Below are 15,782 nucleotides of genomic sequence, written 5' to 3' on the forward strand. Positions count from 1 at the left end.
TATAAATGTTAAGTATCTTTTTAATAATATCTTTATTTTTACAAATACTGTAGATATTTATTAAAGTGTGTATATATGATGTATTTGCGAAGCATGCTGAACTCCCTAATTAGAAAGTCTAGCAGTGCCTTTGTGTTTTCTGGAAGACCTCATTATTTACATTTGTTTGTAATGTTTATTTCTAAAAATGTAACACATAAATATGTGAATCTAGCACTATTTCTGTTCTGTAAACCATCTACTTATGTGGAAATAAGAGATTCCACCTTGCTGTTTTTGTACACTGGAGCCATGAATCTGTTTTGAATGAACTTTTGTTATGTCACAGCTTCGCCTGGATGAGGTGAATGCCACTGAAACCCAGCACAGGCTACGCTCTCTCCTGGAGGACCTGCTTCAAGTGGAGAAGATCCTGAAGGATGTGGATATCATCTCAGCACTGGCCAAACTCTTACCAAAGGGGGCCTGCTCCAGCAAGAGTGCCCCAACGCCTGTTAATTCTACCAGCTGGAATTTCAACTCCACTGGCGGCTCTAACTCTACAGTAGAGGGTGAAGATGGCAGGACCCAGGAGCATGAACCAGATGAAGAAAACCCACGTGGCCAATTCTCCGCTTTCGTTCAGCTTTGGGCTGGCCTGCAGCCCATCCTCTGTGGCATCAACCGGTCAGTGCCAGATAGATTCAACTGTAACTAGGGTGTGTGTTCCAGGCACCATCAGGAATGTAATAATTGATGATGTTATTTTAAAGGAGAACTATGAGGTGAGTGCTTTTCACTCACCTCATAGTTCTAGCCGACCTGTGACAATGGAACTGTCACAGGTCGGCTCAGTAGATCGGGAGGTGAGCGAACACATAACAGCGTTCGCTCACCTCTCGATCCTGTCACGGCTCTCTGCCATGACAGGGGAGGGGCTGGATTCCCCCCTCCGATCCGCCAGCGCTGACTGGCGGAACGGACGGGGCGGGTACAGCTGGCTCTGCCTCTAGATAGGTCACGCAGCTGGGCGGATCCCGGCACAATTGTCGGCATCCGCTTCAGCTGCGGCGTCTCAGTATACTGAGCCTAGGGTGACGGGAGGACGCTAGTTTGTGTCCTCCCGTTACCCTAAGGAGAACTATGGGGAAAAACCTTAACCCCATAGTTCTCCTTTAACAAACAGAGACAACATTTCTGCTCTCATCATAACATTAAGTGTAAATTCACCTTTGCTCCATGAAAAAAAAAAAGAAAAATCGCAGATGAATCGTTATCCTCCAGGAAATGTGCACATAGCAATGTTAATCAATGATTTCACCATCCAAATAGGTCTGTTCATATCCACATACCTTTTTTTGTTCAGAGTCCGAAGGTCTCACTGCTTGGGCCACCACATTATTTTTCACCTCCGGTGCTCCCTTTATCCTTTAGAATCCTGTTCATGCATCAGGCTTGGGAATCAGGAAAAAGGCACCTGCCTGACAAAGGTGCCAAATAAAAAAGATCAAGGTGGCTATTATCCTCTTTAGCCAGGCCTGGGACGTGGCCAGCTTTGAAATACTTAATTTGCATGGTAACTGGTTTCCTGGTATTTGTGCCTTGATAAATTGAGGAAGAGTGGGACCCTGTACTTGTTTTAAGGTGCACTTATCCTTTAATTTGCTATAAATCTCATATCCTCCACATTACATTCGCAGGTGTGAAATTTGCCTATACGAGTGTAGAGCAAACACTACCTCCCTGTTAGCTAGTCAAGCTGTCACATTTAGTGGCCATTAGAAAAGTTTGGGTGTTAGAGAGGCTGGCCAGAGCTCTGGTCACAGTTTGCCTAGTTAAGGGTTATGAGTTTTGGGGCTCCTGGAGGTGCCTGCTCTGCCTTTTCATGTATTTAAAATTTTCTTTGAATATGTGGTCATGTTATTTTAGCATCTTTTTGATAGCAACCTTCTTTTTCTGATGGGTCCTTTTAGAACTATCGAGCCAGAAGCCCTGAAACAGGGGAACATGAGCTCTTTGGGGTTCACCAACAAAGAGCAGAGAAACTTGGGTCTTCTCGTGCACTTAATGACCAGCAATCCTAAGATCCTTTACTCTCCAGTGGGGACAGAAGTTGACAAAGTTATTCGGAAGGTGAGCATTTTAACTGTTTTTTATATGTGTGTTGACTACAAAGCTATGCTGTAAATCATATTGGGAAAAGGGTGAGGTTTCCCTTCATGATTCAACACAATATTAATTGTAACTATGTTTTCACAACTTTAGTTTTGTTGAAATAAAACAACAACTTACTTTATATACGTTATATTACTTTATGTTCTGTAGCTACTGAGGTAGGCCATGTCAGTCTACTTGGTGTAATGTATTAATCTAGAAGGAATGGTAATGTTTAATAATATTAAAGTGGAACCACAGGCATTTTTTTTCAGTTCAAAAGGTTTTTATTTGTTTTAATCGCAAATAAAAATGATCACTCTATCACAGTCAGTATGGAATACAATGGTGTAGCAAATAGAGCATACAAAATCAGTCTTTCATAGTAGAATGCTATAATCAAGTAAGGTAGTCCAGAAGGATATCATGCAAACAGCATAAGTACAAAGAACATTGTGGTAAAAAACTGTAAGGTTCAGAGGCTTACTATAGCGCAACTGGTGTTTAGACAGAGAAAAGGGATTGGGGGGGATATGGGAAGGGGATCAATAAGGGTGGGATAGTAGGGAGAATCTATTGTTTAAAGCTTCCATTAATATACAATCAGAGCATCAAGGACTCCTCAATAGTTGGCAAGATACTTGAAAGTTTGATCAAGGATCACATGCAATTCAATTGTTTTTGCTTGAAAATAATATCATAAGTGATAGTCAGCACGGATTCACAAAATACAGAAGTTGTCAAACAAACCTACTTTCTTTTCATGAGGAAGTGAGTAACAAATTGGACAGAGGAATGCCTGTGGATATAGTATACTTGGACTTTGCAAAAGCATTTGACACAGTTCCCCACATGCAGCTAATGTATAAGTTAAGGTCAGTAGGTATGGAGTATTCCATCTGTAATTGGATAGAAAACTGGCTTAAAGACCGTATTCAGAGAGTGGTGATCAATGATTCATACTCTGAATGGTCTGAGGTTGTTAGTGGTGTTCCCCAAGGTTCAGTGTTGGGCCCTTTACTGTTTAACCTATTTATAAATTACATCGAATTGGGGATTAAAAGTACTATTTCTGTGTTTGCAGATGACACCAAGTTATGTAGCAGAATACAGTCCTTACAGGATGTCTCCAACTTACAGGCAGATCTGAATGCTCTGTGTGATTTAATGTTGATAAATGTAAAGTTCTGCACTTGGGGACTAAAAACATGCATGCCTCATACACTCTAGGGGGAGTATGTTTGGGGGAGTCAATGATAGAGAAAGATCTGGGTGTTCTGGTAGACCATTGACTCAACAACAGCATGCAATGTCAAGCCGCAGTTTCTAAAGCAAGCAAAATACTTTCTTGTATTAAGAGGGGTCTAGACTCCAGAGACAGAGACATCATCCTGCCCCTGTACAAAACATTAGTAAGACCTCATCTGGAATATGCAGTTCAGTTTTGGGCACCGGTTCACAAAAAGGATGTTGTGGAATTGGAGAAAGTGCAGCGTAGGGCGACCAAACTCATAAGAGGCATGAAGGAGCTCAGCTATGAGGAACGATTAGCTGACCTGAATTTGTTCTTTCTGGAGAAGAGGCGATTAAGGTGGGACATGATCACCATGTATAAATACATAAATGGTCCATATAAAGAGCTTGGAGCCAAATTATTCACGTTAAGGTCACTGCAAAGGACAAGGGGGCACTCTTTGGGTCTGGAGGAAAAGAGGGTTTAACCTTTGCATATGGAAAGGATTCTTCACAGTTATAGCTGTGAAAATGTGGAATAGACTCTCCCAGGAGCTTGTTCTAGCTAGCTCGGTTAATTGTTTAAAAAAACATCTGGATGTATTCCTAAATAAACAGATTATTATTGGATATTGAGTTCTTAGAGGTATATTAAGCACCACAGATTGTTGATCCAGGGAATATCCGATTGCCTTATGGGATCAGGAAGGAATTTTTTCCCCCTGTTGGAGCAAATTGAACCATGCTTTATAGGGGTTTTTTTTTGCCTTCCTCTGGATCAACATTGGGTAATTGTGGGCATAGTGTTCTGTTTAGGCTTTTCTTCTTTTTTTCTCCGTATCTCTATAGGTTGGACTCGATGGACTTGTGTCTTTTTTCAACCTGACTAACTATGTAACTTTCCTTCACAACTTGGCTGGTCACTGTCCCAGAACATGTTCTCACCCAGTGAAGTGCCAGTGCCTCTGCTAGGCACATACTTGTTCTTGGTTGGCAACTTGCTAAACTGTGAAAGTAACCCCACACTTAGAGAAATATGTTGCTGTGCTCCTAAAATTCTAGCTGCCTGGCTGTCTTTTGTTTCTGAACTTAATTGCTGACCTGAAACAAGTATGCAGCCAGCGAAGACAGGTTGAAATCAGAACTTCTGATCTACATACTTATTCAAGAAGAGTGACTCATAAAGTGTAGGAGCCGCTGGATTGTTATAACAGAGAGATGATGTCAGCAATGGCAGCATCCTTATACAGTATCTCCCAATACATATGAACTGCCAGTGTGGTGTTCTTGATTCCTAATGAATTGATAGTCTGCTGTTTTGTCCTCCTTTTTCTATGTAACAGGCAAATGAGACGTTTGCATTTGTGGGCAATGTGACTCAGTATGCCAAGATGTGGATGAACATTTCATCAGAGATTCGCAGCCTCCTGGAAGATGGTGTACTGCAACAGCGCATTCAGTGGCTGCAACAGGTGAGCAAAGCTGCTAAGCTCTTGAAGTGGAACTACCACCTCCTATACCTTACAGCCAAGGAAGGGGCCATCTTAGCCTCTATGTGGATTGCAGTTGCCATGGTGCTACATATGTGATCAGCTATGACACTAGCCATTTAAGGGCTTGAAAGTTCAGTGGACAGCTGAAATAAGCACACTGACAACCTTAACCGCTGGCATGCCTCAAAACTGTTTTAGGAGACGATTAAATTGGTGGGTAAAGTTCCTCTTTAAGGACCACCTTTGTCCATTTTTACCAACCTCAGAAGCTACTGTTGTCTCCATTTAAAATGGAACTATGGGTAAAATGTAATAAATTACACATTTGCTGCAGTCTGTCACTAGCATTAATACACCAGTTTCTGTTTTTCTGAGTCCCCCCCATAACATAGTTTTATTTCCTGTTATTTCTGCCAGTAGTTCTATCCTCTTTCCCCTTCCTGTTATAGGGTGACAACATTGTTTGATTTGCAGTAAAATCACACAGCAGTGTTGTCACCCTGTGGTCAGGGTAGTCTTAGATGGACTTTAGGTAAGCAACAAACAAATCGAAGCCCAATTCCAGCTAATACTTTTTAAGCAGCTACAGCAATAGGTTTTTGTTTTTTTTCCTCTCGTGGGAAAAAAATTATATTTTAATATTTTAAGAGCTGGAAAAACAAAACACAAATAAAAATGAAATCTTGGCAGGATGCCACCAAGAGTGTCCCGCTCAGCACCTGGCAACCAGTGACATCACTAGTTGCCAGGAGCTCAGGGGCACCAGCCAGAGCTTCTTCAGGTTGCTGGGTGGGGAGATGTGTATGGTCCTTACCTATCTCCCCACCTGGCTCTTCACAACCTGGGCCACTCTGGCCGGTAAGGGGGCGGTAGACACACTGCAAACATTGTGCTGCCTGCTGCCCTTGCACGTGACCCTTGAGGCAACATTCTGAGGCTGCCTCATTATAGGAATAGCCCTGACTGTAACACTATAAAATGAAACCTATGTAAATGTTATTGACAGACTGCATCGTATGACAGACTGCATCGTATGACAGACTGCATCGTATGACAGACTGCATCATATGACTGACTGTATCATATTGTCATTTTTTATTTTGCCTGATCTCCAGAAAAAGTGTTAAATACACAGTTGATAGCTGTACATATAGTATGCTATATGCGGGTGTAAATTGCAAATTGCAAATTTTGAATTCTGTTATTTTTGTACTTTTCACACTCCTGTCACACCTCCTGCCAGGATGGTGAAGCTACTTTATTACCTCTATTTAGAGTTGAGAAGAAAGTGAATCAAACAGCTAAATTCACAGTTGTATGTGTGAACTGTCTTAGCTGGCAAAAATGTGAAATCCGCTCAGCCAGTTTTCTATTTCAGACATCCCTGTATGGCAGCACATTCAGGATATGACTTCACTTGTCTCTACCGCAGTTAAAGCGATCCAGTATAGTAGAGGAGCAGCAGACTGATAAGGTCAACCCTGTGCTTTCCCCCTAATCAGCCATCTGCCTGTGCACTCTGCAGTGTAGTAGGGCCTAATGGGCTTACAGTGCTGGTCCTTCCTTGTCTGAATCCTCCAGGAGGCAAATAATACATATAAGGAGGTTTAAAATAATTAAATAACTGAATAAAAAGGTAAAGAATGGTGTATTTATCTGGGAACACCTACCGTATTTTGAGCTAATATTGTAACTTTCTAACCTGTTCAGTCACTTAAGAGAATGTGAAATGGTGTTAGTCACTTTTGTTTCACTTTTTATATTTGCAACATGAAATCCTTAGTTAACAGGTACATTTTTTCCACAAGGTCCATTGCCATGCCTACCGGCAGCCTGCATATAACCGATTTAAGCTAGCCAGACACTTGTAGAATTTCCATTGCAAACCTGCAGGCTGAACAGGAGAAAATCATTTGATTTACCCATTCATGCTAAACAGTGTGGATGGAAGAATATCTACTGCCAGCTATTGTATTCAAGCACTGTGGCACATGTGGCTGTCTGAATACCCAGCACTGTCACTGTATTGGATAGGATGGTGCTGACAGGGCAACCCACAGCTCAAATGTTGGCTAATGTAGCAGGAATCGGCTGAAATTCAAGCCATATATGGCAAGCTTTTTGCGTAATCTGGTCTTTCTAGCTATTCAAATGTATTTGATAGGAATATCTAGGTTTTAAACTTGTAAAAGCCAGCTGCGTTGCTTACAAATTGGGTCAGAAATGGTGCTGGATCTTAGAATCACGTAGAACCTTTGATGAATATAGTACATAGGCAGCTCCTAAACTGCTGGCGCCCTTTGGAAGGCCTTGATCGCAGACCTGGGGTATATGAGAAGGTGGACCACCCAAAAAAAAGATGCAAGATGCAAATAGTGTGTTTTTTTTAGAGATTGATAACAAATGTATTTTAGGGGTTACCATACCCCCCTTCTTTAGGACTAACAGGTATAAAGACACAAACAAAAATGTTCTTTATAGAAGCATGTACATCAACTAAAATTTCTATAAGGTGTCACAGATATGCAAAGAAGTCAAATTAAATACAACTCCTATCAAATTAAAGTCAAATTGGCGAGAGCATCTTGTGTGGTAATCAGTACTGTAGAAGGATAGGGGATATGCAAATGTGTTTGTGTTTGTGTGTGTGTGTGTGTATGTATATGTATGTATATGTGTGTGTATATATATATATATATATGTGTGTGTGTGTGTGTGTGTATATATATATATATATATATATACACATTTTAGTTTATTAATATTAATGTAACATAAATATATATCATTTATTTTGATTCAATTAGAGAGTTAGTATTTTTGCACAGTTTCACATATTCCTGATTTTTTTTTTTTATATATGTAGTTGACTTTCATGCTCTTATGAGTATTTTTTTTGTCATTTGTGTCTTTATATCTGTTATACGCAAAGAAGGGAGATTTGGTAACCCTGAATGCCACTGGTTATCGATCTCTAATAAAAAAATAAATAAACAAACTATCGGCTCCTTATTGAGTTTTTTTTGGCACTTTACCGTTTCTTAAAGGAGAACTATGAGGTGAGTGCTTTTCACTCACCTCATAGTTCTAGCCGACCTGTGACAATGAGACTGTCACAGGTCGGCTTAGTAGATCGGGAGGTGAGCGAACACATACAGGCGTTCGCTCACCTCTCAATCCTGTCACAGCTCTCTGCCGTGACAGGGGAGGGGCTGGATTCCCCTCTCCCCGCTCCGATCTGCCAGCGCTGACTGGCGGAACGGACGGGGGAGGGGGCGGGTACAGCTGGCTCTGCCTCTAGATAGGCAGAGCCAGCTGTCAGTCACGCAGCTGGGCGGATCCCGGCACAATTGTCGGGATACGCTTCAGCTGCGGCGTCTCAGTATACAGCGAGCAGCAGCTTGCGGTATACTGCGGCGTCTCAGTATACCGCGAGCTACAGCTCGCGGTATACTGAGCCTAGGGTGACGGGAAGACGCTAGTTTGTGTCCTCCCGTTACCCTAAGGAGAACTATGGGGAAAAGCCTTAACCCCATAGTTCTCCTTTAAAGCTATTTTGCTAAGACCTTGCCCTCTGCTGGCCCGAAGGTGTTCAAAACTTCACATGCAATTTCAAGTAGACTTACGAAAAAGCCTTATACCCATGACAATCCCAAGAAATGCCAGCCAGTGGTGTCTGCTGACAACCACACATAAGATTGTTACCTGGTCGAGCTGCTGCTCGTATGTGTTTTTGGACACCTTTGCTGTGGCTCGCTATCTGTCCGATTTACCAATAGTAAAATAACAAACAGACCAACAATAATATATAGCTGGCTTATGCTGTATTTGATTTGATCTCAGTAGCAGAAAGATTGCTGGCAAATTGAGCCACAATCTAGAAAAAATTTGAAAATTATATGAAAAAATAACTTTTGGCCAAATCTTACAGCAATGAGTGAAAACATTCTCTCATTGAAATGAAAGTTGTAGTTTTCCTTTAAATCAGAGTTGCCGAATCCAAGCGTTTGCGGGTTCACGTGTTAACATATATGAGCGAGCTCAACCCCAATGTTATAAATACAAGATGATAACCTAACAAGATTGGAAAGGCAAGTGAAAGCATTTCCTGTGTGAGGACATTTCAGGTTCAGCTGAATATCCCTAGCCAATGTCGCAGACATGTTTTACAGAAACCCTGGCATTTGTCCCTTGTGTCTTGTCACTTTCATTCTCACACTGTCTGATTCAATTTATCACAGTTTACCAGCGATCTGCAGAAACATCCAGAGCTCCTAAATGGCTCTGACAGCGAGCTTCTCCGCCGTATTCTCAGCTCCAACTTCACCGCTCTCAACACCAGCACCTTGCTGCAGCAGCTGGACACCATCGACAACGCAGCGTGCGGATGGACACGTTTCATGTCCAAGGTAATAGACTTTCGGAAGCGGTGTTGAACTAGATGGACCCGTGTCTTTTTTTTTTTTTTTCAACCTTTGCAAACGATGTAACTATGTAACCAGCTTGTTATTTTTTTTCTTCTTAGGTGAGCGTGGATATCTTTAAAGGTTTTCCCAACGAGGACAGCATAGTGAACTACACCCTGAACCACGCGTACCATGACAATGTCACTGTGTTTGCAAGTGAGTTTCTCAAATAAATACCAGTAAAGCAGAACTTCAGCCTCATAGCATGAACTGCAGCTGCTGTTGTGATTTACTCACCCCTGCCACACTATAACCAGGGGGCCACACCACTGTTTAACGCTTGCAGTTTCCTGTGTTAACTTCCTGTTTCTAGCATTCTCATTTGATTTTGAATAAACATTCACCTACTGGTGAAGTCCTGTCAGTGTTCATCCCCTACTGTAAACCTGATCACCACCTCGTCCAGCGACTGTGACTGAAACATGTTAGGATGACAACACTGTAGAAGATAGTCAGCCATTGTTGGCTCACAGGCCAGGTGCTCTCATTCTCAATCTGATTTCTCATGATCAAGCGGTTATGAAAGCCTGAAAATGACCATCAGAAAGAGATCATGATCACCATTAAGTCCAATGATTGATTCCTTTAAATTAATTTTTACATACAGCTAGTTAAAACACTGGAATATTTATGCTAGTTTCCTGTAGCCTCCTGCTCTGCTAGACTGGAAAGCAAGCTGTAAACTAATGCAAGGTGCTGTCCGACTAATACTGGAAACTTACTTAAATGTGTAGTGAGCAGAGTAGAGGTCTGATTAGTGTTCCTTGCCTGATAAGGAAGCAGGTTTGCCAAGGGTGCCAGTGCACAAGGAGGTCCTACTTAACTGCTGGCCAACTGGTCCTTTTCTGGCTAGCCCCCTAAAGATGATTCCTCTCCCTAGCTATGTATAAAATGCATTTACAAATGTTGGCATTATGTTACAATCCAGCAAGGATAATTATCTAAAATGGAAATCAAGCTGTAAGCTGCTGGGCGGGATAAGTTCTACATGGGCAGAGTTACAGAAGAGAGCGAACTCATCACGGACATAGTTAGTGCAATTGTTTACTGATGGTCTAAAGAGCAGCCAGGACAAGTGACGTGTAGCCCATAGAATTACAAACTTTGAAAATTGTTGCAGTATACGAACAGACCGCACTATCCAGAGAATTCCAATACTGCAGACTTTATTCAAATTCACAGCAAATCCAGTATATCAGTGAATACAAGTGTATAAAGCAACTGCCAGCACTGCACACCCCCAACCAACTTGCTGTGAATTTTAATAAAGTCTGCAGTATTGGAATTCTCTGGATAGTGCAGTCTGTTTGTATACTGCTGCATTCTAAGATGGAGACGCACCTATTGGACCAGCACCTGGGGAGTCCTGATGATGGCTAAGGAATTGGAGCGGTGAGATTTCCTTTGGCTCTACATTTGAAAATTGTTGTCACCCTGATTATGCTCTGCAGCCATACAACACACCCTGCTTCTATGCAGGGCCGACCTTAGGGGTGTGCAAGCTGTGCGGCCACACAGGGCGCCATGGCAACAAAGGCTGCCGACACAGCTCGTCCTCGGGGCGGCTTCTCTCCTCCTCACCGCTGGCCATCCAACAAGACAGCGCTCTTTCGTATGCCCCCCCACTTCAGCGCTTTTCTCGGGGGGAGGGAGCGCTGCCTGCTGTCAGGATGGCCGAGCAGTGAGGGGGAGAGAAGCCGCTCCCGCAGCTGTCAGGATGGCCGAGCAGGGAGGAGATCGGAGCCGCTGTCATCCTGTCAGTTTCAGGATGGCAGCGGCTCTGTGCGTGGCAGAGCGGGGGATCGGTAAATATCATTGCTATTTACCGGTCCTGTTCGTGTGAAGGACAAACACTGGAGCGATCGTCTGATCACTCCAGTGTTTGTAAATAACTGGGGACACATAGTACTATGTGTCCCCAGTTATGAATGAACAGGCTGTGATTTACATCACAGCCTGTTCATTCAAGATTTCCTCAAATTTTTATGCTATTTTGGATTCAGCCACGGTGTGTTCTGGAAGCAGGGCGCATTGCATCATATAACACGGCACGTGTTGGGCGCCGACATCTTGGTGTATATCTAGGTATACACCAAGATGGTGAGGCCAAAAGCGGCGTGTGATATCACCTGACACCACGCATGCATGATGTCATTTAACGTCATGCTCCCAGCCCCCAAGATGGTTGCATGCATTCACAGAACACGCCGGTGGCCAACATGGCCGTCGCACATTCTCAAACAAATGATTATGTGCCTGAATACATTTTTCGGCTATTCGGACAAATAATAATTCATTCATTTTACATGTAGTCTGGGTTTTGTGTTCTGTTTTTTATTTTTACTTTTCTAGATATACTTACTTGAAAAAAAGGTCGGCATGAAATCCTGACACTTTATTTGTATAAACTCTATTTTAGTTTGACATTTATTGTTTGCCTTCTGTTGTTTTTTTTTTTATAAGAATACTTTTATTGTGCCTACAAGTTTAATACCTTTGAATAAAAGTTTTTATCATACTTTTTAATATGTTTCTTTGCGGCTTAACAAAATAATATCTCTGGGTAACTGAAAAATTCTGAGAAGATTCAGGAGACACTAAACTGCAAGAGCTTTACACTTTTCTGTTACATTCCTCCTTTATATCTTGTGTATAGCTTGTTTTAGTGTTTTAAAGTGACGTCATCACAACTCAAAAACTCAGTGTAGCAAGCAATACCTTTAAAAGACCCTGTTTGGGCCAATGAATGCCATTCTGATCTTGAGAAATCTTCATGGGAGGGCCACTGAGAAAGAGACACTTATGGGAGTGTTGATCAGCTATGGACTGAAGGTCAGTAGTAGGAAACAGTTAGAGCTACCGGAGACCAAAGTGATTGGCACTCCCCGGAAGTGTCGTTTTCCCAGCAGACGTCACATGATGTTTTCTCAGGGTAGAAGTGGTGTTTCATGGTGCAGGCAGCAGGACAGGTGAGTATTTACTCTTTTCTTTTATATTTATGGTTTGCTTCACTTTCCTTAGCATAGTGATATGTTTGCTTTTAGGTGCCATAATTACAATGCTTTTATTTCATTTAACAGGTGTGATCTTTCAGACTCAGCCAGACGGCTCACTCCCTCCTCATGTCATGTTAAAGATCCGACAAAACTCCAGCTTCACGGAAAAGACTAACGAAATCCGTCGGGCCTACTGGAGGCCCGGCCCCAACACTGGAGGGAGATTCTACTTCCTGTATGGCTTCGTCTGGATCCAAGGTCATTAGGGCACATTCAAAGTCTAACTCTTTTATTCTTTACTGGAAATATTTGTTCTTAGTGGCTAGTTGCTTAAAATATTTAACTCCACTTTGCCAGGCACATTACATAAAAACTATGTAAAGATGTTTATGGTCTATATTGTTAATGACACTACACTCAAAAGTTAAAACTGAAAGCGGACCTTTACACTTAAATATCAGATTCTACCAATGCATCCCTTAATAATAACATAGACATGTCAGGTGTAACATGCTGTGATTATGAAATACTTACACTTGCAGAGCATTCACTTCCTTGCTTGGAAAGTGCAAGTGACTTCAATTTGGCAAAGCAATGCACACTGGGATTGCCTTGTCATCAGCGGAGCATTGCTGGGAAATCTCATTTGTAATTTCAGGAGATCTCAGGGAAAGGCACTTTTCTCCCCTGAGATGATGTGCATGGTCACATGTCTAGTCACATGTGCCAGAAATCCAGGAAGTAAAAGGAGAGCTAGTAATCTGCCCTTAATAAAAATGGCCACTGTCAGAAGACTAGAGAAGAAAAAAGAAATAAGGTATGCAAAGAATACAAAGCGTTCAGTTATCTAGAAGTATGTGTTTGTAGATTGTCATTACTAAACATTTCTAAAGGTGTGTTTGTTGTTAGTTTAAATATATGGGTAAAGGTCCGCTTTAAAAATGCATTCAAGGGCCTTACCTAATGTAGCTTGTGTATCACTCAGCTGTAGATCCTCCAATCATCTCTGAATTGGAGCTGACAATGTCTTTTCTTCTGGAGGGTGGTTACTTTTGTTCCCCATGGTCCCTGTGTGTTTTTTGAAGTAGCCACCGCTCCAAGCTCACTTAAGTGACGGACTACAATCTCAGTACAAATTAGTAAACTAAATGTCAAATTGTAGTCCATCACAGAAGCGAGCTTGGAGCGGTGACTACTTTACAATACACGCAGGGGCCATGGGGAACAAAAGTAGCCACCCTCCAGAAGGAAGCACAGTGTCCGCACCAATTCAGAGATGATTTGAGGATCTAAAGCTGAGTGATACACAAATAATGTACATTGTTGTTTATAGTTAAGGTACTTGAATGCATTTTTAAGGTATATATCTTGAATGTCTTGTTTAGTGTCACTTTAAAGTATTTGTAAAGTTTAAACCTTTTTCTTAGTTTTGGATAGAGTAGGGAATGGCTGTGTCCCATCAGAGAGATTTCCCTTCACTTCCTGTCCCAGAGACACAGCAGAAGAGGAGATCTCACCTACGTGAGGGTGCTATCCCCTCAGACGGTTGTCACCAGAACAGGTTTACCTATTGGAAGATTTCCCCTCCTGTTAATTAGGGTTGCACAGATACCAAGTACAGTACTCGGTACAAGTACGAGTACATGTACCGATACTTTTGAGCTCCAAGACTAGACTAGAGAAAAATTCAAAAGTTAGGAGGCAGGAGCATACGGAGCTCGTGGGATTTGTACATCTCTGTTTTAATGTATGATTTTGTTTTTATAAATATAAATAAAGGGATGCACAGGTACCAGTTTTGCGAGTACGAGTACTGGTACTTGCCGAGTACTTACAAGTACGAGTACTGATACATTTTTGTTTATCGTCATGTGACAGTTTTTCTAAAACAATACAGACTAATGATTTCAGGACAGTGGTGGAGCACCAGAGCCAGGTCCCAGCTGCAACCCTGGTAGTTCTCATGAAAATGCCAAGTATCTGCACTGGTACTCGAAAAGTATCTGTGCAACCCTACTGTTAATTTGACACTTCAAAAATGTTACATTTCCCATCATTTTTTGTAACAGAGACAATGGTCTGCAGTAAGGACACACAGCAATAGAAAACACAGGTTGTAACCCTTCCACCTTCTAAGAATTAAAAAAAAAAGTTTTGGCTTTCTGCACATTTTTAGTGGTATATGGGTAAGCAACCTTTTTACCTATCTGGAAGCCTTTAATTGTTTGCGTCTGTAGGGACAGCAGGGTCTGCAAAATGTTATCTCTGAATTTCAGAACAGATAACCTAGTATTACAGGATCTCAAAGTTCTAAAAGTCATTTCTACGTATAAAGTCTCAGGTGACCAGTTTTGTAATAAATGAATAACGAGAGATTTCCTGTACCCATTCTCTTTACAGATATGATGGAAAGGGCAATAATCAATACCATTGTGGGTCGAGATGTGGTGGAACCTGGGAATTATGTTCAGATGTTTCCCTATCCATGTTACACACGTGATGAGTAAGTGAGAGGATGACTTGCAATACCAGAGCTTTTGAGATATACAGGATGTGTAAAAGAGATAAGCTATCAAAATCAATGTGCGTTATCATAGTTATGTAGTCAGTCAGGTTGAAAAGAGACACAAGTCCATCGAGTTCAACCTATAGAGTTATCTGTTTATTAATGTGACTCAGACTATCCTTGTAAAGAACAAAGTAAATACCTCACCGCTGAACATTGACATTATGACATCACGGTTCAATTTGCTCCAACAGGGGAAAAAAATTCCTTCCTGATCCCATAAGGCAATCGGATATTCCCTGGATCAACAATCTCTGATGCTTAATATACCTATAAGAACGATTTTGATAATCGTTCGTTAGCAATACTAACTCACTGAATTTTTTTCGATCGACAGAACGCATTTTTGTGTGTGCAAGTGCAGTGTTCTCGCTGCGATTTTTTCCGTACAAAAACACCACTAATCCATCGATTTTCGTTCGATTCGAAAAAAAAGTTTTCCAACCTCACCCTTCGAGAAAATTTGAGCGGGATTACAGTGAAAAAAAATCGTCCGATTATCGTTCGAAAGACCATTCGTGGAAGATTTCCGGACTGGGATTGAAGCGTGTATCTCTAGTCAATGACCTGGAACAAGCAAATGCAGATGAGGCATTCCAGCACCCGATATGCACATGCTTGTTCCAGGTCACTGGCTCACCAAGTAGTGCAGGAAGGATAAAGGTGACAGCCCTGGAGCCCTCACAGGTTTGAATGAGGTCATATACAGAGCTTCCTCTAGTGGTGAATCTACAAATCTTTATATTAAGTATAATTACAAGATGGAAGAGCAAGCATTTAGAATGTGAAAGTCATACCTAAAATTACTTGTGCAGTCATTATTTTTTTTTTAAATCACTCCTTGAACATATACTTTTCCTTTTAAGCTGCAATCCACCCAATTTCGAGGGAACTG

The 15,782-nt window shown here is 41.6% G+C and overlaps 1 protein-coding gene across 1 annotated transcript in view; it reads left to right on the forward strand.

Moving 5' to 3' along the window:
• ABCA2 (ATP binding cassette subfamily A member 2) overlaps positions 1–15,782 on the forward strand; it is a 140,642-nt gene that overhangs the window by 76,996 nt on the left and 47,864 nt on the right. Inside the window, exons 10-16 of the mRNA XM_018556764.1 lie at positions 329–666; positions 1,953–2,112; positions 4,710–4,838; positions 9,101–9,268; positions 9,385–9,481; positions 12,406–12,579; positions 14,722–14,824. Of these exons, the coding sequence (XP_018412266.1) occupies positions 329–666; positions 1,953–2,112; positions 4,710–4,838; positions 9,101–9,268; positions 9,385–9,481; positions 12,406–12,579; positions 14,722–14,824 (1,169 nt within the window). The remainder of the gene's footprint in view (positions 1–328; positions 667–1,952; positions 2,113–4,709; positions 4,839–9,100; positions 9,269–9,384; positions 9,482–12,405; positions 12,580–14,721; positions 14,825–15,782) is intronic.

This window comes from Nanorana parkeri, unplaced genomic scaffold (genome assembly GCF_000935625.1).
Source record: "Nanorana parkeri isolate BGI_ZX_2015 unplaced genomic scaffold, ASM93562v1 scaffold251, whole genome shotgun sequence".
Classification (NCBI taxonomy): Eukaryota; Metazoa; Chordata; class Amphibia; order Anura; family Dicroglossidae; genus Nanorana; species Nanorana parkeri.